At 42.2% G+C, this 22,927-nt stretch overlaps 1 protein-coding gene across 1 annotated transcript; it reads left to right on the top strand.

The window, feature by feature from the left end:
• Positions 1 to 7,953: 7,953 nt before the first annotated feature.
• Positions 7,954 to 19,923, top strand: LOC123441369 (squamosa promoter-binding-like protein 9). Its single transcript, XM_045117839.1, has 10 exons — positions 7,954 to 8,898; positions 10,609 to 10,781; positions 13,370 to 13,614; positions 13,752 to 13,826; positions 14,133 to 14,240; positions 14,580 to 14,697; positions 15,783 to 15,918; positions 16,859 to 17,033; positions 18,445 to 19,005; positions 19,423 to 19,923. Exons 1-10 carry the CDS (start codon positions 8,258 to 8,260, stop codon positions 19,750 to 19,752), a joined length of 2,562 nt encoding a protein of 853 aa, XP_044973774.1. The 5' UTR covers positions 7,954 to 8,257; the 3' UTR covers positions 19,753 to 19,923.
• Positions 19,924 to 22,927: the final 3,004 nt, after the last annotated feature.

Below are 22,927 nucleotides of genomic sequence, written 5' to 3'. Positions count from 1 at the left end.
AAGCAAAAGTATCTAGCTCAAAAGATATAAGTGAAGCACATGTGAGCTGAGTTGTTTACCAAAGGATATAAGTGAAGCTCGACAAAATCACGACGAGTGCATGTCTCTCTCTCTAGGTGTGCAGCAAAGATGATTGTGACACAACAAAAATAAAATACTCGTACGATACAAGACGCTCCAAACAAAAACACATAAGATGTGGTGAATAAAAATATAGCCCTAAGTAACGTTACCGATAGATTGAAGACGAGAGAGGGGATGCCTTCCTGGGGCATCCCCAAGCTTAGGATTTTACGGCATCCTTGAATCTCTTGGGGTTCCTTGGGCATCCCCAAGCTTGATCTCTTGTCACCCTTTATCTCTTTGTCCATAAGAACTTCACCCAAAACTTGAAAACTTCACAACACGAAACTTAAACAAAAACTCGTGATAACATTAGTATGAGGAAGCAAACCACCACTTTATTAGGTACTGTAGAAAACTTAAATTCTACTTATGCTGATGTTGGGTTACTGTATTTTCAATCTTCCATGGCTAATACCCCCCGATACTATCCATAGTTTCATCAAAATAAGCAACCAACACAACAAAAACAGAATTTGTTAACATCAGACCAGTCTGTAGCAATCTGTATATTTCCTATACTTCTGGTACTTCAAAACATCTGAAAAATTACGAAAATCTGAAGAAATTGCATAGACATCAGCATCAAAAAGAATCAACTCAAAATCTCTTACATAATAAAAATGAAAATTCTTTTCTTGAGCAGAAAGTTTCTGTCTTTTTCCAGCATGATCAAACAATCATCACCAAGACTAACCATAACGGTTTTGCTTGGCACAAGCACAAAAAAACACACAAAATACACAATCATAACAGAATTATGATGGTGTGGAGAAAACAAAACAGGAAGCAAAAAGCAAAGAAAAATTTATTCATTGGGTTGCCTCCTAACGAGCGCTATCGTTTAACGCCCTTAGCTAGGCATTGGTTTCAATGATGCTCACATAAAAGGTAAGGATTGAAACACAATGAGAGCATCATGGAGCAAATATCTAGCACATTTAAGTCTAACCCACTTCCTATGCATAGGGATTTTGTGATCAAACAATTTATTGGAGCAAGAATCGACTAGCATAGGAAGGCAAAACAAGCATAACTTCAAAAATTTCAACATATGGAGAGGAAGCTTGATACTATTGCAATAAGTAGAAGCATATGATCCTCTCTCATAGTAATTTTCAGTAGCATCATGAATGAATTCAACAATATAACCAGCACCTAAAGCATTCTTTTCATGATCTACAAGCATAGGATTTTTACTACTATCCACATAAGGAAATCTATTCTCAAGAATAGTAGTGGGAGTATCGTGAAAGACTTGAGCACTACAAATTGTGTCCACAATGAAAAAGTAAGGATTAGCAAAGGGATTCTCGAGAGTATGACAAGTTTTATCATCCCTCTTCTTTAAAGCATAAGTATCCTCACAATAATCATCATAGGTAGGGGGCATGCTTTCATCAAAATAATTTTGATCATTCAAAGTAGAAGAACTAAAAAGATCATCTTCATCAAATATAGCATCCCAAGCTTGTGGCTTTGCATATCATTAGCATCATGGGTATTCAAAGAATTCATGATAAGAACATTGCAATCATGCTCATCATTCACATATTCTATGCCAAGCATTCTATGTAATTATTCTTTCAGCACTTGAGCACAATTTTCCTTCCCATCATGCTCACGAAAGACATTGAAAAGATGGAGCATATGAGGCATCCTCAATTCCATTTTTTTTAGTTTTCTAGCGAAAGAACAAGAAACAAAAAGATTCGATTGCAAGATCTAAAGACATACCTTCAAGCGCTAACCTCCCCGGCAACGACGCCAGAAAAGAGCTTGATGTCTACTACGCAACCTTCTCCTTGTAGACGTTGTTGGGCCTCCAAGTGCAGAGGTTTGTAGGACAGTACCAATTTTCCCTCAAGTGGGTGACCTAAGGTTTATCAATCCGCGGGAGGCGTAGGATGAAGATGGTCTCTCTCAAGCAACCCTGCAACCAAATAACAAAGAGTCTCTTGTGTCCCCAACACACCTAATACAATGGTAAGTTGTATAGGTGCACTAGTTCGGCGAAGAGATGGTGATACAAGTGCAATATGTATGGTAGATATAGGTTTTTGTAATCTGAAATTACAAAAACAACAAGGTAACAAATAACAAAAGTGAGCACGAACGGTATTGCAATGCGTGGAAGCAAGGCCTAGGTTTCATACTTTCACTAGTGAAGTTCTCTCAACAATGATAACATGATTGGATCATATAACTAGCCCTCAACATGTAACAAAGAGTCACTCCAAAGTCACTAATAGCGGGGAACAAAGAAAGAGATTATTGTTGGGTACGAAACCACCACAAAGTTATTCTTTCTGATCGATCTATTCAAGAGTTTGTACTAGAATAACACCTTAAGATACATATCAACCAAGACCCTAATGTCACCTAGATACTCCATTGTCACCTCAAGTATCCGCGGGTATGATTATACGATATGCATCACACAATCTCAGAATCATCTATTCAACCAACACATAGAACTTCAAAGAGTGCCCCAAAGTTTCTACCAGAGATTCAAAACGTGTGCCAACCCCTGTGCATAGGTTCCCAATGTCACAAACCCGCAAGTTGATCACCAAAACATACATCAAGTACTCACATGAATCCAACGTGTGCCAACCCATATGCATAGGTTCCCAATTGTCACAAACCCGCAAGTTGATCACATCAGATAGACACGTGCAAGACATACATCAAGTGTTCTCAAAGACTCAATCCGATAAGATAACTCAAAAGGGGAAACTCAATTCATTACAAGAAGGGAGAGGGGGAAGAACATCATAAGATCCAACTATAGTAGCAAAGCCCATGGTACATCGAGATCAAGACATCTCAAGAACACGAGAGAGAGAGAGATCAAACACATAGCTACTGGTACATACCCTCAGTCCCGAGGGAGAACTACTCCCTCCTCGTCATGGAGATTGCCGGGATGATGAAGATGGCCACCGGAGATGGATTCCCCCTCCGGCAAGGTGCTGGAACGAGCTCCAGATTGGTTTTGGTGGCTACACAGGCTTGCGGCGGCGGAACTCCCGATCTAGGTTTCTTTTTGGGGGTTTGTGAATTTATAGAAATTTATGGCGGTGGAATTACGTCGGTTCAGCCCACGAGGAGGTCACAAGCCTGGTCACCACCACCTAGGGGGTGGTGGAGGCGTCAGGGCTTGTGACTCCCTCGTGGATCTTCTGGCCTTCTTCCAAAGCTTCGGGGGTCTCTTTTGGTCCAAAAAAAATCATCGTAAAGTTTCATTCCATTTGGACTCCATCTGAAAATGGGCCAAAAACACGGAAAAAACAGAAACTGGCACTTGACACTCAGTTAATAGGTTAGTCCCAAAAATGATATAAAATAGCATATTCATGCATATAAAACATCCAAAGTTGACAAGATAATAGCATGGAACCATCAAAAATTATAGATACGTTTGAGACGTATCAGTCCACCATACCTACGTATGGATTGCGTAAGATCCTTCAAGTAAGTTGTCATCGGTGCAAGCAATAAAAAGTTGCTATCTAAAGTATGTATGCTATATTAGTGTATGGAAAATAAGCTTTGTACGAACCTGTGATGAGGAAGACATAAAAGCGACAGACTGCATAATAAAGTTCTTTATCACAGGGGGCAATATAAAGTGACGTTCCTTTATACTAAGAGGTCGTATATCCAAACCTTAAAAGCGCATGACAACCTCTGCTTCCCTCTACAAAGGGCCTATCTTGTACCTTTATTTTTGTCTTTGTGAAATTCATGGTGATCAACACCAATTCCCTATTCCGTCTTCATCTCGGTGAACGTCATATGCTAGGGAAAGATCTATATTCATTTATCAACTTGCAGATGAGTACTTATGCTTTATTATTGTTGACGTTACCCTTGAGGTAAATGGTTGGGAGGCAAAAATATAAGCCCCTATCTTTGTCTGTGTCCAACTGAAACTTTGATACCATGAGTACCACGTGAGTTGTAACAATTGTGGAAAACAAAAGAGATGATTGAGTATGTGGATTTGCTTTACAAGCTCTTACTTGGCTCTTTCTGATGTTATGATAAATTGCAATTGCTTCAATGACTATGGACTATTGTTGGATACTTCTCGGTAAGGTTTTTGTTTCATACTTTGCTTTGTGAAGGAATTGTTACTTTCCCATAAGAATCTTTATGATGTATTGTTGTTCTATGTGTGATCATGATGCCCTCATGTCCGTATTATGTTTTATCGACACCTTCATCCCTAAACATGTGGACATGTTTATGGATCTTGGTTTTCGCTTGAGGACAAACGAGGTCTAAGCTTGGGGGAGTTGATACGTCCATTTTGCATCATGCTTTCATGTTGATATTTATCGCTTTTATGAACTGTTATTATACTTTGTGGTACCATACTTATGCCTTTTCTCTCTTATTTTGCAAGGTTTATTTGACGAGGGAGAATACAGACAGCTGGAATTCTGGACTTGAAAAGGAGCAAGTCTGAGTCCTCTATTCTGCGCAACTCCAAATGCCCTGAAAATCAACGTGGAATTTTTTGGGAATATATAAAAAATATTGGGCGAAAGAAGTGCCAGAGGGGAGCTGCCAGGGGCCCACAAGCCTGGTGGCCGCGGCCTGCCCCCCTGGCCGCGGCTACAGGGCTTGTGGGCACCCTAGTGTCCCAGTGGCCCTCTCTTCTGCTATACGAAGGATTTCGTCCGGAATAAAATCAGGGCGGAGCTTTTTCGTGGATTCTCCGCCGCCACGAGGCGGAACTTGAGCAGAACCAATCTAGAGCTCCGGCAGGACGATCCTGCTGGTGAAACTTCCCTCCCGGAGGGGGAAATCGTCGCCATCATCATCACCAACACTCCTCTCATCGGAGGGGACTCGTCTCCATCAACATCTTCATCAGCACCATCTCATCTCCAAACCCTAGTTCATCTCTTGTAACCAATCTCCGTCTCGCGACTCCGATTGGTACTTGTAAGGTTGGTAGTAGTGTTGATTACTCTTTGTAGTTGATGCTAGTTGGATTACTTGGTGGAAGAGTTTATGTTTAGATCCTTGATGCTACTCATTACACCTCTGATCGTGATTATGATTATGCCTTGTAAGTAGTTACTTTTGTTCCTGAGGACATGGGATAAGTCTTGCTATTAGTAGTCATGTGAATTTGGTATTCGTTCGGTATTTTGATATGTTGTATGTTGTCTTTTCCTCTAGTGGTGTTATGTGAACGTCGACTACATAACACTTCACCATATTTGGGCCTAGAGGAAGGCATTGGGGAGTAGTAAGTAGATGATGGGTTGCTAGAGTGACAGAAGCTTAAACCCAAGTCTATGCGTTGCTTCGTAAGGGGCTGATTTGGATCCACTAGTTTAATGCTATGGTTAGACGTTGTCTTAATTCTTCTTTCGTAGTTGCGGATGCTTGCGAGAGGGGTTAATCATAAGTGGGATGCTTGTCCAAGTAAGGGCGGTACCCAAGCGCCGGTCCACCCACATATCAAACTATCAAAGCAACGAACGCGAATCATATGAACATGATGAAACTATCATGACAGAAATTCCCGTGTGTCCTCGGGAGCGTTGTTCCTCCTATAAGACTTTGTTCAAGCTTGTCCCTTGCTACAAAAGGGATTGGGCCACTTTGCTGCACCGTTCCTACTCTTGTTACTTGTTACGTTTCACCTGCTACGTTTCACCTCACTACACCATCGCTTGTTACCGCTACTTTCAGTGCTTGCAGTTATTACCTTGCTGAAAACCGTTTATCAGAGCCTTCTGCTCCTCGTTGGGTTCGTCACTCTTACTTATCGAAAGGACTACGATTGATCCCCTATACTTGTGGGTCATCAGCGACTTACGTCCCATATGGGAAAAGAGTCGCCTGGAGTTTACTTGCATGAGGGACAAGGCAAGTTAGAAACGTACTGGCTCATGAATCGTAATATGACCCGGACTCTTGTAAACCTAGAGCCTCGACCTGTATATAAAGACGAGTCTCTAGGGTTCATAGGGCTAAGTTAACATCAATGAGAGTTAGGTCACGCGAATCCGCACCCTTGTAATCGATTTCCACAACAATATACACATAACATGACATATGCTTTTATCTTAATCTGAGGGGCCGAACCTGGGTAAACTCATCTCCCGTTTCCCGAACAACCCATTTGAGTCGCCACATAGCTGCGATGGCTTCATCACTAAGTCCTTTCACGAGGACATCTGCCGTGAAAAAACCACGACTGCAGAGCCAGTGCGACGCCGGCCCGTGGCCTTGCTGCCAAACCGACGACGATAAAGACCCGAGCTGCTAGAGGCAGATTGAGCACCTGCATGCGACACCGAGGCATTGCCCATGCTGGGTGGACCGATACCCAGCCAATCCATGGCAAGCGCAGTCCGCCAGTGGCCGCATTCGCCAAATCCCACCGACAGGATGCGCCAAATCCCGCGGCAGGATGCGCCAAATCTCGCCGCTGCCGCCGTAGATCCACCACTCGACGTCCTACACTGGGACGAAGGAGGTACCCCACAGGTGGATGTGTTGCTGGGTGAAGGAGGGAGGCGGTTGGAGAGCAAGGTGGCCGGGAAAATGGACGCTGTCCTAGGATTTGTGCACTTGCGGGTGACGGGTGGGGGAAGGGGATAAAAAAGGCGAGACTGTGTCATCGACACGCGGGCAAGGGGAATGAGCACACGGGCGAGGCGCGTGTCCGCTTCGTGTCCACGTCGACGCAAATGCGACTTAAATTTGGGTCGTCGCGTTGGGCCGTGTTTTCTGTGCACCGAGACCGAAACGTAACACGCGAACGAAATGGGTTGCCCGGTTGGAGTTGCTCTAAGTACTTGAGATCGTACATGCGCATGAGTACTACGTTTCGGTGCTCAAACTCATATGGTAAAAAATTCAAAATAAATATTAAAAATAAAAAAAAAATCATTTTTTTTCGAGTGATAGATAATTTGATACGTGAGGTTCGCTCCAATATTTGTATCATTTGAACAAATTAGCAGCTCTCAGCAAAATAAACAAATCGGGTCAAAACAAATACACTTTTTTAATGACCTCGAATTTATCTTTTTTGCCAAGAGCTGTTCAGATGTCCAAATGATTCGAAAATTAAAATAAACTTCACACATCAAATTATCTATAAAAAGTTACATTTTTAAAACTTTAATATTTATTTTAATTTTAGATGAGTTTGGGTTCAGAAATGAATTTTGGCATGAGCACGCCCTAATATTCCGTTCCTGTGCACTTGTCAGCGCTCGGACTAGAAAAACGATGAAGCTTGTGCCTTATCCGTGAATGTAGTAAACACTAATAACACGAAGCCCAATGTCAACTCTCACGTTCCCCTAAAAAAAAAGAAAATGTCAACTCTCACGATAGTTTTTCTTTTTCTTTTTAAAAGGCACTCTCATGATGGTTCTTTCCCTTTTATAAAAGGAAAAAACTCGGGTAACGGGAAAAAAACACTCTCAAAACGGAAGACATTCCAGCGTCCATCCATCCAACAAAAAAGCAGACTGTTTCTCGAAAAAAAAAGGAAGACCGTGTCGACACGATGAGACCATATCGGCACAACCCCTCCCGTCCGCCCGCGTCCCAATCCGATCCCCACCGCCCAGATACCGATCCAATGGCCGGCGGTCGCTGTCGTATCCGCCGTCGCGCGACGGCAGCAACAGGACGGGGGTCAGCGCGTGCGTGTCGACCCCTCCCCGCTCGCTGACACGGTAGGACCCACGCCTCCGTCGCTGTGGCTTGAAGATTCGCCCACTCGCCAAACACCCGCACTGCGCCAGCAGCACCTGCTCTCCGTCACGGCGTCACGCCGTCACCAACCGCACGCGGCACGCCGAACTCGAGGGCCCACGCGCCAGCAGTAGCGCGACTGGCCCCGGCCGCCCTACGCCGCTCACCTACCATTACCAAAGCCTTTCCTTCCTCCTCCCGCGACGAGACGACCAATTCGCCCGCCCTCGTCGCGTCGCCGGCCGCCTTCTCCCCCCTCCCCACCACGCCCGACGCCTCCGCGGAACCGCGAACGAGACCCAGCGTAGCGAGAGCCGATTGGGTCGCGCGCGCGCGCCGGGTTTTTGGGGCTAGGGCTTGGCTCGTGGTCGCGGTTTCCAGTTCCCAGGAAATGGACGCCTCCGACTCCGGCGGGGGCGGCGCGGCGGCCGATGCGGGGGAACCCGTCTGGGACTGGGACAACCTCCTCGACTTCGCCATCCCGGATGACGATTCCCTGCTCCTCCCGTGGGATGACCCACTCGGGATCGAGGGCGATCCCACCACCGAGACGGCGCTGCTCCCTGCCCCGCCTCCGCCGCAGCCAGTGGAGCCGGCGCCTGCGCCACCGTCTCCATCTGTTGAGGCCGGGGCAAGCAGACGCGGCGTCAGAAAGCGCGACCCGCGGCTGGTGTGCCCTAACTACCTCGCGGGGATTGTGCCCTGTGCGTGCCCCGAGTTGGATGAGATGGCGGCCGCCGCGGAGGTCGAGGAGGTTGCCGCGGAGGTGCTTGCCGGTCCGAGGAAGAAGCCCAAGGCCGCCAGCCGGGGTAGCAGCGGGGCGGTAGTCAAAACTGGTGGTGGTGGCAGTGGCAGTGGAGTGGCTGCCCGTGGGGGAGCAGCAGAAATGAGGTGCCAAGTGCCGGGCTGTGAGGCGGATATACGGGAGCTGAAAGGGTACCACAAGCGGCACCGGGTGTGTCTGCGTTGCGCGCACGCGTCTGCCGTCATGCTCGATGGCGTCCAGAAGCGCTACTGCCAGCAGTGCGGCAAGTAAGCTACATTTGCCCCTTGTTAGTTGCTGAATATAAGTTTGTACAAGACCCATTGTTATTATTAGGATACACAATTGAATACTTGAAATGTTTGTACAGTCTTCATCCCCTGACTTAGTTGTAGTTCTTCGATAAGGCAGGTCGTTGGATCACTATTTCCAGCTTCCTTCATTGAATTTGTCGAGTTAAGGACTAGTGCAACCGCTACATTTTTTATTTTTTGAGTAGAGTTCCTCAGGCATATGCTGTCACGGTTGATTTGTCTTGAGTGTTCTTCAAGATTTATGCATTAATTATATTTTGTTTGGCTTAAACTTATCACGAAAGACATGCCGGAGCACAACTTTGTAGCTGTAATGAAGTAATTATGTGAAAAACCACTAGACTACCATGCTAGAGTTTTTTTTTTCTTGTAGTAGGCTATACTAGTGCGGTGACATGCAATATTTGATGTATGAGCCCCTGCAATTCAATTGAAAGCAATCCCGCCAAAAATATTCCGGATATGCTAGTTACATATTGTTTTGTTTGGTCCCAGGATTCAGGCATCCTGGTGGAACTTATCTAGGATTTGTCGGGACTCTCGTGATATTTCCAGTGAATTCCGCTTTCAAGTAGAGTTAATAACATAATAATTTTTTCGATTAATGGTAGACACACAAACACATGCCTACACCACCACAAGCCACATGTGAGTGCATCCCCAAGCACATGCCTAGAATTAGCAAGGGCCGGGAATACATTCGCTATCCCATGAAGTTCCCACCGAAGCACATCCGCATCCGCATGAGCAAAAATGCGGGTGCTAGGATTTAAGCATTTGTGGGTGGAGTCGTACACCCACAACTCCACCAAGAGGTGGTTCCAGAGTTAGTATGCTATAAATGGTCGAGAACTCTCACTGGGTGCAATGGTGGGAACACATGGTTGTGAACACACCCATCTGAGTTCGGGTACTCATCTCGTGTAATGGAAGACAGGTGCGGGGTGGTGGTGGTGATGGTGGTGGTGGTGGTGGGGGGGGGGGGGGGTTTACAGGAAAAGCGTAGGAACAAGGATTCCAGAGGAAAATTTCCTATGGATGCATTCGGTTTGTAAGAAACGCCTACGGGGATTTTGTAGGAATACTATTCATTTCCTATGTTTTTGGAGGAATCTACTCATCCACTCAAAGCTCATTTTGTGCGTACGAACGAGGCAAGACAATTCCTTAGAATGGCACTTGCCATCCTATCAACTTCCTATCCTACGTTTTGGTTTCCTCCAAACCAAATGAGGCCTTGATCTCTTCATTTTTGTAAAAAGGTCATTAAACTTTTCAAGTAAATAACATGTAGTTGTAATTGTAATACAGCTTATTTTACGAGTCTCGTATGTAGTTTTAGCATAATATTGTTGGCCATTTATAAAAAATACTGCAAATACGTGCGCCCCTGCTTATGTTTGCGCACCCCTTTTGAGCTCTTGTTTCATTTATTTTAAGCAACTGTTAAAAATTATTCGTCTTTGATACTTCAGATGATTACTTCCCCGGACAATCTATTGATGATTATTCATATGTTCGGTCTAATAATTGTGCTGGCTGTTTATGCTATTTTTTTAAGTAAGGTTTTTTATGCTGTTCTTGCTGGTTTGCCGTAATAGTTTACTTTAATGTGCTATAATTTCTCTCTATCTGTCTCTCTCTCTGAGCATTCTTCTGTTGCAGATTCCATATATTATTAGATTTTGATGAAGACAAAAGGAGTTGTAGAAGAAAGCTGGAGAGGCACAACAAAAGAAGAAGAAGGAAACCTGATTCGAAGGGCTCATTGGAGAAAGAGATAGATGAACAATTGGATTTGTCAGCTGATGGTAGCGGTGGCGGTGAACTAAGAGAAGGTAGGACAATTTTTTTTCCAGAAAATTTCCTTTCTTTCGTGTATTTAGCCATCTTACCATGTTAGCTTAAAATCTTGTTGTAGTTTCTCTGTTACAACTTTAACATAATATGTTGAAGCGATTATTTATGTGCATAATCAAGTTTTCCAAACTTATTTTATCTATTTGCTCTAGTAGAGGATTTTATGTTTCAATTAGAAGGCGTTAGTGCTCTGCCTTTATATATGATTATTGACCAGAATTATGTAATATCAGGTTAAGTTTATTCCTAAATCCATTGTGGTTCGGTATTTATTTTGGATACATGTTTCATAGGTTACATTCCTTTATTGTTGCAATTAACATTGAGTAGAGCAGTTCCTGCTATGGATGTGAACATGAATATGTTTATATATGACTATTGACCAGAATTATGAATATCAGGGAAAAGTTTATTCCTAAATCCATTGTGGCTCGGTATTTATTTTGGAGACATGTTGTTCATAGGTTGCATTCCTTTATTGTTGCAATTAACATTTGAGTAAAGCAGTTCCTGCTATGGATGTGAACATCAATATTCTTTTTGGTACTTAAAACCTTCTAGAAGAAGACGAGAACATGCTACAACCTACAAGAGATAGAGCAAAGGAAATATCCCAATTTTTGTGAACTTTTGCAACAAGAGCATTTTATAGGCAGGAGCTGTGTTCTTCACAATGTTTCACCACCAGAAAGTCAAGAGGAACATCTTTTACCACTTCAAACAAAGTCATAACACCACAACCAACAAAAACTAGAATTTAGTTGTTACTTCCAGCTTAAAGGGCACCTTACCTTTAAGCGCTTATGCGGAGTTAGCAGCCTTGATATGCAGATGTGGATGGATTACATTCAACACTTTCTCGGGTGCATATTAGGGTTGTTGGCTAAGGGGTACAACTGGACCTAGCCAACCAAATAAGGATATAATCCTATTATTAGGAAGCTAGTGATGAGTATATAAGGAAGCTGCCAGCCTTATGTTATTATCATTTTTAATGTGAAGGAACATGAAGAAAATAATCTAGTCTCTCTCTATGTTCTTCATTCCAGTCCAGATCCCGTCCTTTTCCTGAGCCCTTCCTCCTGAGTACGCTAGTTAAATTGGTATCAGTGCCTACAGCGTGGCTTTTGCTGCCAACTTTATGGCGCACAGTGTGGTCTGAGCACTGAATGAGTTATACATGGAGATCAACAGTGGGAAGAGCTTGCATGCGCGGAGAAAATATGTGGACTTGAGCCACTGCTTCTGTGCTAGCTGCACCAACCCTAGCGGCGTATTTGCTGGCCACTTCCTCTTCAATGCCATCAGATGGGACTGTAGTACTGAGCCTGTAACCAGCAGGAGTGGTATCTGCTCATCAAAAGGTGTTGGCTGTTCATGCTCCAGGCTTCCAGAAACCGGGTTGATCCACCATGGGACGCCGAGTGTCTAGTCGTTTTCCACTGCACACAACTTCCTCCAAGCTCTAACCTTTAGATGTGCTTGTGCCTCAGTGGCTCAGTTCAAATCCAGGCCAGGTGGTCCTCCATTTAGCACTCAAGCCGAGCCCTCTGCTGTGGACCTTGGCCTGGCCTGCAGTAACAGGGCCAAGATTAGGTAAGTGCTTGGCACTGTTACCACACCCATACATGGGGGCAAATATCTTTGAAACATCACCTTATTCGTCTAGTGAGAATCTCTACATCCCATGAATGTGGGGGGTATCAGAGACTTCAGCTAGGGATGAACAAATACTGTTCAACCATAAGTAAGCTGTGTTGCAATTTTGTTAACATTGCATCAAGTCTATAAAAACTAAGAACACTGCAGCTCTAGCCATAATTTTGCAACTCGAGAATGAGCTGCTTATCCAGGAGGAGCGGAGTGTCAGGTCCAACCTAGGAGTCAGGCGGCAAACTGAAGGAAGTATTAGCAGCTGGCCCTAATCAACTTAAAGTGTGGATATGTACCTTACAATTAGCAAATCTGAGAATAGTTATATTAGTTAGGTACATGATTGAGATTAGATACTTTAGGGGGAGACCCATCTATATAATGAGACTGACACATGCTATTACCATCAAGAAGTCCTTGAGTTCTTCTACCTAAGTCTCCTCCTTCTTCGCCCTGACATCATTTTCTGGTGGTATTTACCCTCATATCAACATAAATAAATAAACCATCTCATACATTTGAAGTTGTTTCCAACAAATCAATAGCCTCACTTCAACATAGACATGGTTTTGTTTGTAGCAATGGATCCACATGATCAAAAGAAAAATAACACTCCGAAGTGAAATACAACAAAGTTAAACACCCTCTAGCCATTTGTTTAGAGCATGATCCAAAGAAAAAGAACACTCCGAAGTGAACTTGAACATAGTTGGTATCTTTGTTGGAATTCTAAGTTTGACCCAATTGAGCTCCAGTAGCAGCAATATCTTTATATATGCTTGTTCGGTAGGGTACATTTTAAATGCATATGTTGCTGTTCAGCTCCCTTTCTTCTAATGTTCCTTTTTTGTGCACTCTGTAAGTATGCGCTGTCTAATCCGGAACATTTTTGTTAATATCTTTTGGTATACAGAGAATATAGATGGCGTCGCCCGTGACATGCTTGAGACTGTTCTTAGCAACAAAGTTTTAGACAGAGCAACACCGGTGGGATCTGAAGATGCCGTTAGTTCTCCAACTTGTACACAACTCAGCTTGCAAAATGACCAAAGTAAAAGCATAGTGACTTTTGCAGCTTCTGATGAAGCTGCAAAACAGGAAAATGCGAAACTTACCAATTCCCCAGTGCATGACAGCAAGAGTGCTTATTCATCCTCAGTGAGTTTTTCCCCCATACAAATTTGTTTTACTTCGATGAGATCGTTATTCGTTATTATTTTAGTTTGGTGGAACTTCCCCCCTCCCTCCCTCCCTACCTCTATAATTGTAGCAGTAATGTTGTAGCACCATTCTAGTGCCCCACAGGACGCATTTCGTTCAAGTTGTACGACTGGAATCCCGCGGAGTTTCCTCGGCGTCTACGTAACCAAGTATGTAACTGTCTATGACCTATAAGGCCTTGTACACTGCAAGGTGCTTAGTAGAATAAACCGAGTTTTTCTCAAGCACCAATGCTCATCTGTGCAGGAGGGGTGCCTAATTAAGCGTCTACCCTCTACAAATAAGCACCAGTGCTTAAGAAAAACTGGCCTGTTTTTCTAAGCACCTCCCCTAAGCACCTTGCATTAGGCACCCCTAAGCACCTTGCATTGTACAAGGCCTAAGTTTTTAACAGTGGATGATATTTTCATGTCAAAGAAATTATTCTAAGTCAGTGGTACATTTGAAATATGCAGATATTTGAGTGGTTGTCTAGCATGCCTGTTGAATTGGAGGGCTACATTCGTCCTGGCTGCACAATTTTAACTGTATTTATTGCAATGCCACAACATATGTGGGACAAGGTATGGATGTTTCTGCTAAAACAAAATCATCAATTACTTTGATGTGAATGGAGAATTTTGCACACATCCAAATAAAGACAAACTATCAATATTTATTTAGCAAAAATCATTTTGTACCGTGTAACAATTATGCGAACTGCTAACTGTAGTACTGCCATCGGTCCAGAATTGATGTCTTTATGGCTTGTGCGAAGTTAATTTTTACCACTTATGAGACTGATCATTTCAAAAGGAATTTGTTGGATTTGCTGTGAAGAATTTTATTATATGATAACCTTATTAACTTTTATCAACATATCATCGAGTGTCCCCAATTCATATCTGCATTTTTCTTGACAGTTATCAGAAGATACAGCAAATCTTGTCAGGAACTTGGTAAATGCTCCGAGCAGTCTTCTATTGGATAAAGGGGCCTTTTTTGTTCATGTCAATAACACAATATTTCAAGTATTCAAAGGTGTGTGCCATGTACTTTGCAATTCCATGACATAAATACACTAACCATACTGTTTCTATGTCATTCTTGAACTGTGTTGTTTGTACACAACATATGTAGTCCCTCCTTTGCTGATTGCATACTGTTTTTGGAATTTACTCTGCAACAAAGATGTATGCAGAAAAGACTGCATCGTGGAAAGTGCCCTTCTGCTCCCGAGCTCAAATGAGCTTGGTGAACAGTAAAATCGAAAAGAAATCGAAAAAACTTCAAACAATTCTAATTTTTTTTGCGAGCAGCATTTACAAAAGTTCTAAGTGCATGCAAAAATTTGGCGTGAAATAACATTCCTATAAGGCGCGACAAAAAAACAAAAACAAAATCGATACTCTGAAAACGTGCATTTTGAGAGTATCGTTTTTTTTTGTCGCGCCTTATAGGAATGTTATTTCAGACCAAAATTTTATATGCACTTAGAACTTTTGTCAATGTTGCTCACAAAAAAAATCTGAATTTTGGGAATTTTGGCCTGAAATTACTGTTCACCTAGCTCAAATGAGCTCGGGAGCAGAAACTCTGCATCCCTGCATCCCTGCATCGCCCCCTTTATTGGACAACTTATTACATATGGAAGTTGTGTGTTACTCTAGTCCATATTAATAAATGATTGGAAATAGCCAAGATGGGTATGCAGTGGAAAATTGGTGTAAGGTTATCTTGAAATGTTAAAATGGCAAGCATTCATGAACAAAAAAATGTTTTTTGGAATGACATGTGAACAGGAACAGAAGGAGTAGCACTGCATGTGCTACTGGGCTACTACATGCCGTAGACTCTTTGAATTATGTATCTGCCCAAAAGAATCCTCTCATGACAATACAATCCCTTTGTTTTGAATTGTTCGATGCAAGGATCCTTGTCCCATTCCTCTGACATTTGCAGTTTTAATCTATAATTATGTAGTGTTCAAATATTTGAGCATTTCCCAGTTAATGTGGGAACTATTTCCATTTAACCTTTTATAGATTATTGCACCTTTTGTGTTAAACTTTTCATGACAAAAGTATTTGGTTACTAACTGAGGATTTGTAATATCCGTACTTAAGATGGAGCAACATTGATGAGTACCAGATTAGAGGTACAAGCCCCAAGGATCCATTGTGTTCATCCAACATGGTTTGAAGCAGGAAAGCCTATTGAACTCCTCCTTTGTGGAAGTTCTCTTGATCAGCCTAAATTCAGGTATAATATGCCCTTGGATGTTGTGGTGATTTCTGCTGGCTGTTTTTCTACCATGTATCATCACGTGGTACAACACTTTTTGTTTGAAAACTTCTGTTGTATGTATCATTTTCTAAGCGTAGTGTTTATTGTCACAAATTCGTGATGTGGGCTTACCAGAGACTCCACGGTGAAATTCGATCTTAGCTTCTACTGAAATAAATATGCTCTGTTTCCCCATAACCTCGTGTTTTGTATTTTTCCAATGATCTTGTTTAGTTGGTCAAGCCATTAAATGAACCATTCCTGGGTTTTAGCCTGTTCCTATCACTTGGAGGAACTAAGCGAAGATGAATGCAATGTGACTCCAGTATGCATTTCTTTGTTTGGTTTGTTTCAGGAACAAACTGTCTTGAGAGCTCCACGCCCAATTTCTGCATGAAATAGCTTTAGGGTCCAAATACAAAAAAGTCATTTATCTCCTTTTCACAATACCACCTGTTGGGTGGAAAATATGTGGTAATGGAAGTACCTTTTTTTTGTTGTCCAAAAACAAAACAATCAGAAATTTACAGAATACAATGGAGATTAAGGAATGCGGTTGATGTTGGCTTTAGAATTGTAACTATCTGAATTACTCCGCATTGCACTGCTAGCCTGGTTTTCTTAGTCAAACCTGTATAAATCATTGAGGTAGATACTCTTGATAATTGTTGATCATCGGGAGAACACTTCTGGTTTATGATCAATGCCCTTCTATTGATATACTTTATGGGTCTTAAGTTTTCATTAATGGATTTTGTTTTCCTGGTTCTAACATTAAATTTGTGCATGAAGTGGATCCACATTAGATAGTTCCTGTATGTAAGCTTCATAGATGAACACTATTTATGCATTTGCTAGGGGTTTGCAATTCTCTATGGGTGCTTGAATCACCACTCAGTTTATGTTCTCATGGCAGATCACTTCTTTCGTTTGATGGAGAGTACTTGAAGCATGATTGTTGCCGTCTAACGTCTTATGAAACCTTTGGTCGCGTGAAAAGTGGTGATCCTACATTTGATTCTCAACAGGAAGTTTTCCGGATAAACATCACTCAAAAAAAGCTGGATACTCATGGACCTGGTTTTGTAGAAGTAAGTGAACTTTGCCACAGAACCAATCAAATTCCTCCATACTTTACAGTCTGGTGCATTTTACCTACAGCATTTTTTCTGGTGGCATCCATCTAGGATGCATGTGTTTGACATAGTTCGGTTATGATACCTTGTCAGTCCTATATATATTGTTACTAGTGTGTACGAACTTAAGCTACAGTTTTATATCTTAGCCATGACCAGCCTGACATTTGTACTCCCTCCATCCCAAAATAAGTGTCTCAACTTTGTACTAGCTCTAGTACAAACTTGTACTAAGTTTAAGACAGTTATTTTGGGATGGAGGGAGTGCAATTTAATAGAGAACCCTGCTTAGGATGCTTAAGCTCAAGCTATCCCTCCCAAATAGTGTGATGTTGAACTGATTACTGAAATAAGGCATCAATACTCGAGAGATATTAGCTGCTCTACAGTACACAGGGATTTTGGGAACTTTGGTTCATATGCACCAACTTTGGTTTGTGCACTTTAAGAAGTGAAAAATAACAGCATAGAAGCTGGGCATAATAGAATTGCAAGTTTCTGTACAAAAATTAGATCATATGCGCCCTTTGCAAAAACACGAGCAAAACAGAACTGCATCAGAAAATATGTTTATCACAACGACTGGACGATGGAAAGCTATAGGAAAACAAAGTGCATAGTGGGGATTTTTCGGCTAGTAAGCTGTATTATTCTTGGCGCTAACAGTATAGGTGTATAAAACCGGATATTCAAATCGGCACCCAAGAGCATACGCTCCCGTGGTGAAACAAATGATGATGTTCTTAATGTCAAAGAGATCTGAAAAAGTTATACATGTACATACATGCCTGTCCTATGTGTAGATTTAAATTTCATGGAAAAGGATAAGATTTCTGGTTTGTGTGGGAAAAAAATTGGGGCTTCAAAATTTGATTTTTTAGAGGATTGGATTTTGTTTATTGTCCAGGACACAAATTATGTCCATGAAACTTTGCAAGCAGATAAATAACATGAACAGGTATATTATAAAAAAAGAACAGAGTTGTTTGAATTTTTAACGATTTTACTATTCATCTGGGAGTGTATGCTTGTGGGAGGCAAAACACCGCCTTTGAAAGTAGAGCCAAAATTTACACCTTGAAATAACATTATCAAAAGAAGACAAAAAATTCATTCTTTGTGCTATAATTGCAATATTTAAGGGGTTCCAAAATGGTTCATTGTTGCAAGAATAACAATTGCTCCCTCTGTAAACTTTCATAAGACGTTTTAGGTCACTAAAGACATTTTATAAAAGCTTACAGAGGGAGTGCCATTTATGTAACTGCATGACTGTTCCTGTTCAGCTTATGTTGTCATTCTTTGACACTTTCTGTAGTCGTCGATTGCAGTTCTATATTTTCAGTTCTGTCTTTTTCTTCTACAGGTGGAAAACGTGTTTGGGCTATCAAATTTTGTCCCTATCCTTTTCGGTAGCAAACAGTTATGTTTTGAACTAGAGAGGATACAAGATGCTCTTTGTGGTTCTTCCAAGTACAAGAGTGCAAATGGAGAGTTACCTGGTGTTACTTCTAACCCTTGCGAGCTTTGGGAACTTCAACAAACTGCAATGTCGGGATTTCTGATAGAGATTGGGTGGTTATTAAAGAAGCCCTCTCCAGATGAATTTAAAAATTTACTAAGTAAAACAAATATCAAGAGATGGATATGTGTGTTGAAGTTCTTGATACAGAACAATTTTATTAATGTTCTTGAAATGATTTTGATGTCATCGGACAACATCATAGGCTCTGAGGTTCTTTCTAACCTAGAAAAGGGGCGATTGGAACATCATGTCACAGCATTCCTTGGATATATAAGACATGCTCGAAACATTGTTGATAATAGAGCTAAACACAACGAGGAAACACAGCTTGGAACAAGGTGGTGTGGTGGTAGTGCTTCAGATCAGCCAAGCTTGGGCACTTCTGTGTCACTTGGTAAAGAAGTAAGTGCTATTGTGTTGCAAACCCTATTAATTCGAAGCTAAATATTCCTCTGGAACTCTGCTAATGCCAGAATTTCTGCATGTTTATGCATTTTACATTAGAGCAGTTACAGATTTTCCCTTTTTTAAGCAGAGCGAGTTCAAAAGATTACATTTAAATGATTTTCAATGTTCAGTTGTGGGTTTTATTGAGATTTTTCTTGTGTAGATGTAATCATCAGCTCATTACCATTGCGTGCTACAAGCATGCAAACACACGGTCAGCAGTAAGAAAATCAGGGAAATCATGATACCGAGCACAATTCTTAGAGGAACATCTATGTATAATGTGTCCTATTTTGTTTCATTTTAACTTCTATTCCCTCCGTTCCTAAATATACGTCTTTCTAGAGATTCAACTAAATAATCTTTTTGCAGAATGTTGCTGCCAGCGATGAATCTTGTTTTCCCTCGACCAATGAGTGTGAAGAGGAAGAAAGTGTGCCGCTTGTGACTAATGAAGCTGTGTCACACAGGCAGTGCTGCCAGCCTGAGATGAATGCAAGATGTCTTAGTCCCGCCTTGGTTGCTCCTTTTCCAGGTGGTGCTATGAGAATGCGACTCATCACGACTGTGGCAGTGGCTGCTGTATTGTGTTTCACGGCCTGTGTTGCCGTGTTCCACCCAGATAGAGTAGGGGTGCTTGCAGCTCCAGTAAAGAGGTACTTGTTTAGCGACTGCCCACCATGGAACCATAGTGGATGTTAGATTAGATTAACTTTCTTGACTTGTTGTTGCTCTCCCCTGTGCCATGTGTATACCGTTGTGTCGAGGCATAGATTGTTTGTATCAAGGATAAAATACCTTTTCCAATGGACAATGCAAACTTGCATCTTTTTGACAGAAACTATGGGCATATATGCATAAAGTTCTGAACCACCAGGTGTATCAGAGGGTTTGTTAGAAGTGCTTCATTGAAGAAGAGACCGGGTTTCAAAACTTCTTTTGTTCGCATGTAGTTGTGCTATTTAGCCTTTTATAACTTTTGACAAGTGAGAAGTTTGGAAGAATCTAACTCGAACAGTTTCTCAAATCCTGTGTCAGAAGATTCATCTGATTTGGGGCTTGAATATGATCTGAAGAGTACTCCGTTTCAAAACAAAAATCCTATTCTGCTCTTGAGCTCATATGCTCCCTAATGAACAGCAGAATCAAGAAAAATAGTAAAATAATAAAAAATTCTGATTTTTGGGGGTAAACTTTGTATGACATTTGTGGGAAGTGTGGCAAAAAAAAAGCACTCTAAATGTATTCAAAACTAGTAGCATTTTTGGAACATCAATTTTGTTTTTTTGCCACAACTTCCACTAATGCCATTTCATCCTGAAATTTTACAAGCATATAAAACATCTGTGGAAGTTATCACAACAAAATTCAGATTTTTTTGAATTATTTTACTATTTTTTGGGTGTTATTGTTCATCAGGGAGCATATACACCAGACCCGTTTCAAATTGTTTTTGAGGAGTTACCTGTTTCAAATTACATTAAGTTCTAGCTTTGTTTGTAAGTTAAACTTATGTCTTATTTAGATGAGTTTTCTTTTTGATCGGTGTAAAACTTTATTCCTCATATAATAGTCATGTCGTTTACAAGGCGGTGGAAAATAAAGTCCGGGACTGAAGAATCCCAAGAACCAGAAGATCTAGTCCTAAAGCTACTGGACTTCTGGACTATTTCTCACCAGTGAGCCCAAATTTGCTGTTTCGCCCCTTCTAATAGCAAATTTGACTGGTTGGGTCCACATGTTAGTGCTCTAGGTGGCAAGTTCCCTCCTACTCCCTCTATTTCTAAATATAAGTTTTTTAGAGTTTTCACTAGGGAACTACATATAGAGCAAAATGAGTGTATCTACACTCTAAAGTATGTCTAGTCCTTTAGTGAAAACTTTAAAAGGACTTATATTTAGAGCCTGTTCGGTAACCCTTCAGCTCTGTAAAATATCGGAGCGGATGGAGCATCATTTTTGCTACTCCAAAAAAGTACATTGCGGGCCGCTTTGCTTCGGCCGCTCCAGGAGCGGAGCTGCGGAGTGGAGGGCCGCCGGACAGGGCCTTAGAAACGGGGGAAGTATATGGCATTGACTGATGTGTGTAACGTAACATCAAGCATACGACATTCTCTTCTCTCCAACGACATGTTCGCTTACAGTTTCTATGCCATCTACCCGGAAAAGGAAAAAACCCATCACCTTCACCTTGTGTCTGGTTTGCACGGTCCATTCGTGATCATCCTATGGAAGAATTTTCACCACCCTTTTAATACCCGGCTCCCTGCCGAATGCATAGGTGAAGTCCATGGCCCGGGGAATGCATACGTTGCATTTTTTGCCACTTAGGTCCAAACATATGTGCCTAGTTTGTCAAATTGGCTATTAAAAGAAGTTGATCAACAAACTTGGTCCTAGGGTTGACAATTAGCCCAACAGTCGTGGTTCTGCGTTGAAACCCCCAGAAGTTATGGTAAAGTGTTATAAGTTGCCCTAAAGTTTTGGTTCTTTATAATTAACTCTATTTAGATCGTAGAACTGTGAAACACGGGAACATGAGTCTTAAAAAGGGGTTGGAGTACATGTTAAAATTCCTATGAAAATGAGGCATATGAAATCCATTCTATAGGAATTTAGGTGCCACCGATCCTTAGGAAAAAAATCCAAGGGGTTAGAGTTCTACAAATTTCTACAAAATTTCATACTCCCTTCGTTCCTTAATATAGGGTGTATAGTTTTTGGCACGAAAATTAAAGAACACACATGGAGGAAAAATTTCACAAGTTTTGGTTGAGATTACACGTGACTAATTGACATCAGAAAATAGAGGAGCTTCCCATATATAAGGAAATTTAATCAAATCCCTATAACAAATATCCAAATGAGTGGTGCAACGCAATACACCTTATATTTTGGTTTTTTTCTCGAAAATCTATGCACCTTATATCAAGGAACGTGTCAGTAGTACCACTGTCAGCTAAGCAAAGAGGCGCACGTGACGAACTATCTGATCATCGATAGCTGGCGCGCGGAGGAATGTTTGAACCGGGCCTGTAGCTGGTGGGTCGGGCTGGGCCTAGCACGTGTGTGGGTGGAGATGTAACCAGGCCAGCTATAAATAGCAGAGCCATGTACTCGACCAGGCATGATTTGAAATAGTGAATATTCTCCCGCATTCTCCTCCTCTCTATCTTATCTCTCTCTCGCTTGTGTCCTCGACCTCCCGTTCTCCTTAACGCGCTCCCCTCCCGGTTCTCTCTTACCCCCGGCCATACCTCCGCCGAGTCCTGCTCCTGCTACCGGCGACGAGCCCACGGAGAGGTCGTGACAGTCTGGTATCAGAGCCACCGCTCCGTCGCGTGCTCCAATTTTTTTTTCTCCCGAATCGTATCCGGCAAATCCGAGGCAAAGGTTGCAGATCACCCTAGGGTTTGATCCGCCTAATTCCCGACCTGAGGTGGGTTGATTTGGGGGCAGAGCAGCGACAACGGCGAAGTTCAAGCCAAATCCGCAGCCACGCTTCCTTGCGGACGAGATGGAGGCACTACAGGAGCGGATGCTTCAGGAGTTCGCCGAAATTCGAGCAACTCAAGGTAAGCTGACTCTGGTGGATGGGATTTGCGAGCAGTTGGCGACACTCAACGCCAAGCTGTCCGAGCAGACGGTACGCTTGGATCAAGTCCAGATGAAGGTCAACTTGTCGTGCGATGCGCTCGGCCAGGTGCAGCAAGAGCAGCAGTTTTAGGCGGGGCAGGGAAACAAACAGTAGGTGGGGCCAGAAAGTTCATCATCGACAGCTTCAGACGGATCAGAGGGCATTCTGGGAGCAGCACCACGACTAGGGGCATTCGCTTCACCGTGTCAGGTTCAGGTATCACTGGTGCCACCCATTGTG

This window comes from Hordeum vulgare, chromosome 1H, assembly GCF_904849725.1.
Source record: "Hordeum vulgare subsp. vulgare chromosome 1H, MorexV3_pseudomolecules_assembly, whole genome shotgun sequence".
In the NCBI taxonomy this organism is placed as follows: domain Eukaryota; kingdom Viridiplantae; phylum Streptophyta; class Magnoliopsida; order Poales; family Poaceae; genus Hordeum; species Hordeum vulgare.
Note: the sequence above shows the minus strand (reverse complement) of the source record. Positions and strands in the feature narration are given on the sequence as shown.

What these genes read in the sequence shown, in the direction of transcription:
- LOC123441369 (XM_045117839.1), top strand. Translation starts at nt 8,258, where the DNA reads ATGGACGCCTCCGACTCCGGCGGGGGCGGCGCGGCGGCCGATGCGGGG. An exon ending in TGGCGGTGAACTAAGAGAAG is followed by an intron (nt 10,782 to 13,369) that starts GTAGGACAATTT and finishes TTTGGTATACAG; the next exon opens with AGAATATAGATGGCGTCGCC. An exon ending in ATGGACCTGGTTTTGTAGAA is followed by an intron (nt 17,034 to 18,444) that starts GTAAGTGAACTT and finishes TTTCTTCTACAG; the next exon opens with GTGGAAAACGTGTTTGGGCT.